This window comes from Crocuta crocuta, unplaced genomic scaffold, assembly GCF_008692635.1.
Source record: "Crocuta crocuta isolate KB4526 unplaced genomic scaffold, BGI_CrCroc_1.0 scaffold36, whole genome shotgun sequence".
Taxonomy (NCBI): domain Eukaryota; kingdom Metazoa; phylum Chordata; class Mammalia; order Carnivora; family Hyaenidae; genus Crocuta; species Crocuta crocuta.
Genome location: NW_027532203.1, coordinates 7,048,851 through 7,057,148, shown reverse-complemented (window position 1 = coordinate 7,057,148; position 8,298 = coordinate 7,048,851). Strand labels below are relative to the sequence as shown.

Sequence of the window (8,298 nt, the reverse complement as noted above, 5' to 3'; positions counted from 1 at the left end):
AAGGCACCCCGTCCGCACCAGCATTTAGACAGCCCCATCTCCACAGCAGCAGTGCTGTACACACACAACAGGTCACAAAAACTGCAGGTGTAGATTGGTCGACCTTCTTAGGCTTAGTCTACATCTTCACCTCAATTTAGTTGAATCCATGAAAATGGCAGTTACCAAGGTCAGAAGCTCCCATATGACTTAATGTTTTTACCAACTTCATCTCCACAGGACACTCTCTATTCCTTAGCAAGTTTTTATACCTTTTTCTTCTCTGCCACACCCCATGGCATTCCTCTTCCTGAAGGTCAGGTGGTGCGTTCCAACATTTTCCTTTCCTTTCCCCAAAAGGCCATTAGATTTGGCTTTTCTCCCCTCAGAATATTTCTGAGTTCTTTCCTCCACTTTTTTCACATGCTCAATGTCAGAAGGCATCACTAATAAGTCTTCGTGATCTTTTCAGGACAAACGAGTCGACGTTTTAAAAGGCACTTCAGACTTTAAATGCAAAGGTTTAATGACGGACACCACGCTTAGCGGAACGGAGAAACAGCAGGATACTTTTTAGCTGTAGAAGGAAAAATGTACTGTTACAACTCTGATTTAGAGTTCCTTCCATTGAAAGGGCTTTGATGCAAGTTCCTCAAGTAGGTACTATCATTTGACTTTTGAAGGTAAAGTTTTCCACTGTAGAAATTCAAAGCAAATCCATGGAAAGGCGGCTCTGAGTCAACAAAACTTGGGATTATTAATGTGCAAGTCAGGAATTAAGTATGGTGTTAGGGGTAAGGGAGGGGAAGATCAGCCTTGGAAAGCCATGGACCACTCAACAGGCACAAGAATCGGGGTCTTGGGAGCACACAGAAAAGCAGAAGTCAGTACTCCACTACCTGCAACAAAATCAGCTTTAGAACACAGACAAGTTACATCCACTTAGTAACTTAGTATTTGGGGATGAGGACTTGGGTGCGGGGGGTGGATGGAGTTCCAGCTCAACAAAAAAGGAGATCAGGAAACCAAGTCACATAAATGTGCAAGTCAGGATATCCAAAGGGAATAGAAAAGCAAGGACCTAAAGACCAAGCTGACCAAAGGCCCCTAAAGTCACCTTCTTGAGAACTTAGATCTGTGGACGAGGTTCCAGACGGAGAACCCCACTCCCGGACTTTGTGTGAAGATGGCTCTCTGGAAGTTGCCAAGCTTTCTANAAACGGGGGGGGGGGGTCTTTCCTGGCCTCCTGCGGGTTCACTACCAGCCGCTGCTGGGCTGACAGCTGCCCTCACTGTCCCCGGGAGGCTGTAGGGCCTCACCCAGGCAGGCAAACACAGAACAGCCCACAGAAGCTGCCAAGAAAGGCAGGCTGAGAACAGAGGTAAAGGCGGAGAGCAGATAGTCCAGGTTCCTGAAATTCCAGGCAGCAGGAAACGACGATCCCGGCAGTGCTCTGCCAAACCGCACATGGCAGTATATTCACGCATCCAAGCCCCCACACACGCACTTTGGACTTAGCCAGAAAGATGTGCTGCTTTGCTCTGCTCCCCTCCATCTCAAGACGGAAATCGTCCAGAGGTTTCAGCTACGATGACGATGATCTAGGACAGGACTGGACAATGAAGGAACGTGGAGGGACAGTCCTTCTAAGGACAGTCTGCTCCAAGTAATCATTGGCAACCAGGAGGTTGGTGTGAACAGTGGTGACCTGGTTATTTGTTCCCAGTGGGCCCGTTCTGATGCTGCCATACACCTCGCAGGGCAAAGACCCAGAAAATTCAGCTCCTTAATACTTTCCCATTCCAGCAGTTCTCGGGAGAGACTCGGGGCATGTGCTAACTTCTCACTAGTGCCTCTGAGGAACTGTGGTCACCACCAGTCCTGGGTTCTTGAGTCCCAGCTTGGTGGGGCTCTTTTGCTGAAAGGATACAGCTGGGCCACAGGAAATTTCAAGCTCGTAGGCCCCCAAAACGTGACCTTAATCAGACGTGTGCCAAAAACGTCCCCAAAGACACGGGACTCGAATTTCCTTTACCGGAAGAGAAATGGAATTAAAATCCCTAAGTTCTAGGAGGGTAGAGGTGGTTTTTCTACCTTTTACACAGAGTCCCTGGCACTGTGCTTGGCACATAGGGACTCGAGTGTTTGCTGAATAAGTGAACTAAGAATTGTTGGTAAAACTTTAAAACTGGTCAGTGGCTTCGTGGAACAGAACCTGGCTTGAGAAGCCACAAATGTTATAGTTTACATTTTTCATCCCCAAAGGAAAGCAATAAACAGAGCAGAGCCCTTTTGTTCTCTGGATATTCAACAGAGCACCCGATGCAGCAGACAGGAGCCACTAACTCACAAAAGCAGGGAGGGTCCCGCTGAGCAGGCCGTGGAAGGTTCAGGGAAGCTGAACTCACTGATTGAAATGCAAACTTTCTCCTGAGAAGATAGAGCGTTCTAGAACAAAGAGGGCATTTTTCCGGGTGCACCCATGCAGCTTCACTTAGAAAGGATAAAGTTAATGTAGGAAGTCAGGCATCATTGACTTGGGGGACAATGAGCAGAGCAAATGGACCCTTCTCAAAAGGCACGCCGGTGAAAGCCCAGCCTTTTGTGAATTCAAGGCTTAGTTGTTTCCTATCACTTTGCGTTGTTCCTCTGAGAAGGAGTGAAAAGCGATACAGGACCCTGAGCCTTGGCCAATACCTTCCACCCTCCCCGCCTCCCACACATGTTCTTCGGCTGAAGATAAATGTGGAAGGGAGCAGGATCCCCTTTAAAACTGCAATGATCCCCCACTTCAAAGCCAGGGATTACAGGGCAATTAACTATAGGCAGGACCACCGTGTCCTCTTCAGGTGTTATTTGAAGCAGCAAGTACATGGCCTTAGTCGTAGCTTCCAGAATCAGCACCTATAACACAGTAGTTAAAGCAGGTCAAGCAGAGAACCAATGAAGGCAATGAGGGCATCTTCCAGCAGTGCAGGAAATACGGTGTCTAAAAAAACAAAGGCTTCTTATCCCTCAGGCTGGAAGAGGAGGCATGCCTGGATAGGACAGCATCAAGACTTCTAGAAAGCCTGATGAAGTCAACTTTCATTCGCTTGTAACATTCAGGCAAGCAAATACTTGACAAGGTATGGGACACAGTCCATGCGGGAGACTAGCCTCGGAGGACACGATCATACCTGAGGGGACAGACGCACTCCAATGCCCTCGTGGGTGGACCATCCAGCGACAAAGAGGGTCTGACACAGGGAAACCGAGGCTGCCTGCAATGTGCCCGGGATCTAATCAGGTCCGCGCAAAGCCACCTCCACCTATTGCCTGTTCTTCTCGTATTACGGCCTCATCTTTAGGAGATGGCCAGTCACGAAGATACGGATGCTTTCTGAACGAGGGACAGCATGCAGAGACATTAGTCCCAATGTGGCCTACTCATGCCTGTCCCAAGCTATGCTGGCCACAGAAGGCAGAAGGGGGACAAGCGGGCTGAGGCCCGGAGGGTCGGCTTCCAAGTCTTCTGGTCTCTGCCAAGAACACTCCAGACAAGGCACAACCCTCTAAGATCCTTTAAAGGAGAGTAACTATGCCTTCTGCCCACCCCGTCTCCTCACACAAGTAGGGCATCTTATGCAGTTGGGAAGCAAGAAGCAAACACCTGTTCTTTGTGACATTTCCCAAGGCTCTGGATTTCTGGGCTTGCCCATGTTTGGAAAGACTCTAAAAACTGTGTCCCGGGGTTATACAGACACTTTCTGGATGGGATCGGAGTTTTTTCTTCCCAAGAACTTCTACCGTCCTGTCCAAAATTCAATGAATGCCAAATAAGCATCTACTATGTGTATTCAACATGCCAAACATCATTCAGTAGTGATCATAAGGGGTAACCATTAGGTACTTTACATAGATCAGCTCATTTAATCTTCACAGTAACCCCTGCACCTCCAGGGCTAATAAGGATCTTCATTTTACAAAGGAGACCACCAAAGCAGGTTAAGAAACGGTTCAAAGTCACAAAACAATGGAGTCGAGCTTGGATTCAAACTGGGACGGTTTCTATCGCCGTGCAGGTTTTGACCTCCACTCCCTCCATAGCAGCTCTGGGACCGACCAGATCGTGCATCCTGTAGTCTTTCTTCCACCAGGGCCTCAGCTGGAGTCGCCAGCCTGGCAATACAGCCCTAAGGGACTTCACGGTCCTCAACCCCAAGTAAACACATCTGCAGAACTATCACATTAACTTCCACATTTTAACAGGATTTGGCGATGCTTACATTATGGAAAAGTGGGAGTTTTTGTATCCTTAGGTCATTATCTCCCATGGGAGAACCCTTAAAAAGAAAAAAAAAAGCAGTACCTAAGGAGACCCTACGGAAGGACAAATACCACAGAAGAGAAGCTATGGGCCTTGGAGGTCCATGAACCACAAAACGGTCACACTAATGCAAATGAAACACCTAACATTGTGTTAAAGGGGTTTTTCTCTTGCCCCGAAGGCCATTCCGAGCCGCTTCTCCTCTCTCCCCCATTCTGCACATTACAGTATGATTTATAGTGCTTTGAACTAGGTCATCGATCATTGTGTATTGGTTAGTTTCAAAGGCCTTGGTCTAAAACTCAGGCCTATAAACAGAACAGTGATGTTATTCTTTTACGTGCATTCTGTAAGGTTAAGAAAACAGATCTTCGATTATGGGTCAGAAAAGTTAGGATGTTTATCAGACACAGCCTCACTCAGAAAAATTGGATCTTCTGGACATTTCCTGCAGTATGGACTTCCGTTTTTCAAAAGCCATTATCTTGTCATTTTACGGATAGGTCCAATAAATGAGAGGTAGACACAAACATTTTGTTCAGAGCTACACGGCGTGGAAAGGAAAAGCCAACTTATGGGAAAACCTTTAACACCAACAGAGGGTAACACCATGGTAAATGCGTGTGCTGGGGTTTGGCTAGACTGAATTTAGAGTCTGAAGGAAGATTTCAGAGTTAGGGTGTACTCCTTCACCAGTAAAGTCACACTCTACATCAGAGTAGAACACTGGATTACCCAGCCCGTACTCTACAGTAAGCAGTCACCAGCATTCACTCAAGTGTTTGACCTTGGAGCACCGGGCACGATGCACATTGGGGTGGAAAGTCTAGAGACAGATCCTGTGATTAAGAGGAAATCCTTCAAGGAAAGCAAGCTGTAGACATATGAACCGATTTTGTGTATGACAGTCATATGAAGTCCATTGTTTAAGATCGAGCTCAAGGGCAGTGGTGGTTGAAAACAAACCCCACCTGTCATGGTGAGGGAGTCTTCTAGCAAACTGTCTTCTGAATGCCTAGCCGTTGAAATTTACAGTCTACTTAGATCCCAGAAATTCTGCCTCCTCTGTAAGATACGTCTGAGATGATGAAAGGGCCTGGGCCCAGATTTTGAAGTCAGACAAACCTGGGTTTGAATCGTGGCTCCAACATGTATTATCTTTGCGACCCCGACCAAGTTTGCTTAATCCTGGAGTTTTGGTTCTTCCCCCGTAAAACTAAACTACAAATGCTAGTGGCTTTGAGGACTAGAGACGATGTATGTGGAAGTGCACAGAACAGCATGGAATACAAAGTCCTCAAGCTGTCATTTAATAGAAGGCTAACGTGGCAAAGTGCTGCTCGGATGAAACCGTGTAAAACAAGTGGGCACAAGGCGGTGGGAGAGGGGTCCAGAACAAAGACTCTGAACCCATCTTTCATTCTCTAGATCATTTCGGATTCCATATACTTTCACGAACAGACCCAATAAATACTAAAATGAACGTGGCAGAAGGGAGTAAAATCCTTCATGATTTTTTAAGTCACAGAAGTCGTTTAACAAGCTCAGCAGGGACTTCTGCAGTTCACTAGTGCCAAAAACTGTTCGAAGGACCAGTGGCAAGAAGTAGGGACATCTGTCCGCATTCCCTAAGCGGCAACTCGGCTACTGTACTTAAGCTTAATTCAGGGTCAGCCAAGAGGTGAAGAGTCTGGTTTCCCCGAAGGCTGGTCCTTTCAGGGTTTGGTTAGTGCGGTAGGGAGACGTGGATCTGCAGAGCTTCATGCTCCTCTCATTCTCAGTCTAAGTGGGTTTAACACCCACTTAGGTTTCTAGAGAAATGCTTAGCCTTTAACGTACGTTGCAGTAACACACGGGTTCCAATTCGGGAGGTCTGGGGCGGGGCTCGAGACGAACAAGCTCCTACAAGATGTCGGTTTCCACATCACTTGGAGCAGCAAGGGTCTACGGGGCTGGGCCAATCAAGTCACAAACCATGCACAATATTCCTGCAGCCCCGGGGTTCAAAAGCAGCACCTACTGCCCACCTTTGACTTTACTTCTATAACTTAGGGATTTCCTAGTCTAAAACCAGTGGAGTATACGCAACTCTAGGCTTCCATGAACAAAACCAGAGAATATTCACAGGGACCATTAACCCATTTTCCCTCAAATGAAAACCCCTACTTCCCCCGTTCCACTTACCCCCACCCCAGAACAGAGCTCCTTACTTTTCTGTGATGGAAAAGAGCCTTTTTGTTAGCCCTCTGAAGTGTTTTCGTTAACAGCTATACAAAAGGAACAGCCTGTCGAGACATGGATAGGATCTCTATAGAGTTTTCACGTAGGGAAAAAAACACGGTTTTTCTAAATCTGGGGAAAGTGACGGTAATAGCGTAACGAAGTCAACTTAGGACACTTATCAGGCACCAGTGGTTTCTGAAAATTGGACACGCATTCTGTAACGGCAACTGATTTATGTGCAGTCTGACCTTCAGGGACTGAACAAATGAGTAAACCATCTCAGGGACACTTTTCTCGTCAGAGGCATTGCGCTGTGCTGATAGGAAAACAACGTGTCCTGGTCCCGTGGTCACGTGGATGACACGCAGGGCTAGCGCATGAGGCAAGCAAGACGGGTGCCCGCACCCTCCGGTCATCTCCCCAGCGGTGTGACCTTGCTTACGCAGTTAACCTCTTCAAGCCTTTACACCTGCAAACTGAACCCATCGTCCTGGAGAAGACTGCCCTTCCAAGGCCCAAGGAGTGCGGATTCACTTAAAGGATGGTGACCAGTCCACTGCCAACAGATTTTCAAGCACAGTACACAGTGTAACCGATTACGTTTTTAGATCCTTTAACGGGCCAGCCCTGGGAATGCGGGCAAGCTTTTGAGCCTGTGAAAGGCGGCTTCTGCAGCTGAAAACGCTGATTCATCTGTTACAACATTACCAAGCTTTTTTCCAAATTCACTCCAGGGGACTGCTGTGTTAGTCTGTACTACACGCCAGGTATCCTGGCGCCCCAGAGCCTGGAAGCCCTGGGGACGGTGTGGTGTGACGGATTCCACCATCTCGCGCGGGACCTTTAAAAAGCAGCTGTGTTCATGGGCACGCGTTTCCCATCCAGGGAAACCAGAATGGTGAAAACAAACCGACCCTCAAACCTCTGAAAGGCTGCAAGCAAGGAACAATGATTCGCTTTTGTGAATGAGAACCAAGCTGAGAAGCACTTCCCGATCGATAGATTCCCTCATCAGGGGAAATTTTAACAAGCAGCCAGGTCACTTATGGACTGCGTTTTCAGGAAATCCTCTCCTTGGGGCTCAATCTCGACGTTGTTCTCGCTCAACACAGCCAGGTTCACGGCCCACAAACCTCCTGCATCCTTTTGCGCACGGAGACCGTGACAAGTGTCAGGCGCTGTCCCGGCGGCGGAGGGTGAAAAGGCAGCCCGTGCCCCAGTATTTACTGGTCCACTTTGCTTAACAAAACGCAAACGCAGCCAGCCTACTTTGCTGTGGCGCACAGTTTAATGCCCGCAGTCCAACCCACTTAAAGACTCTCGCCCGCTTCCTCCCGGATCGCTACCACGCGAAGTGTTCCAGGAAGCGGTGAACGCCTCGGAGCCTCAGGTGCACGCTTAGGTGCACCTTTGGTCCGAAAGCCACACCAGAAGTTTTACACCAAAGACGTCCCCAAGCAAGCGCGACCCCAAACCCCTCCTCCGCGCAGCCGCCGTCCCAAGCAGCCAGGCAGGGTGCACCGCGGCGGACTCGGCAGAGCCCCGGGGCTTACCTGAAACACGTGGTAAGCTCACCCGAGGACTTCAGACACGGGTACTTCGTCGTGGCGATCTTGTTTTCCGAGCAGATCTCCCTAAGAAAGGTTGGAGCGGCAACTTCACTCGCTGGCCGCGGGAGAGCGGAGGGCAGGGCGCGCGCGGGGGGCAGGGAGCAGCGTCCGGCGCGGGTCCCCAAGAGCGGACGCGCAGCGGACTCGGGGACTGGGCCGGGCTGGGGGTCCGCGCC

The 8,298-nt window shown here is 48.9% G+C and overlaps 1 protein-coding gene across 1 annotated transcript in view; it reads right to left on the bottom strand.

The window, feature by feature from the left end:
* Positions 1 to 8,298, bottom strand: part of CCBE1 (collagen and calcium binding EGF domains 1) — a 228,822-nt gene that overhangs the window by 220,133 nt on the left and 391 nt on the right. The window contains exon 2 of the mRNA XM_077777681.1: positions 8,066 to 8,146. Within this exon, the coding sequence (XP_077633807.1) occupies positions 8,066 to 8,146 (81 nt within the window). The remainder of the gene's footprint in view (positions 1 to 8,065; positions 8,147 to 8,298) is intronic.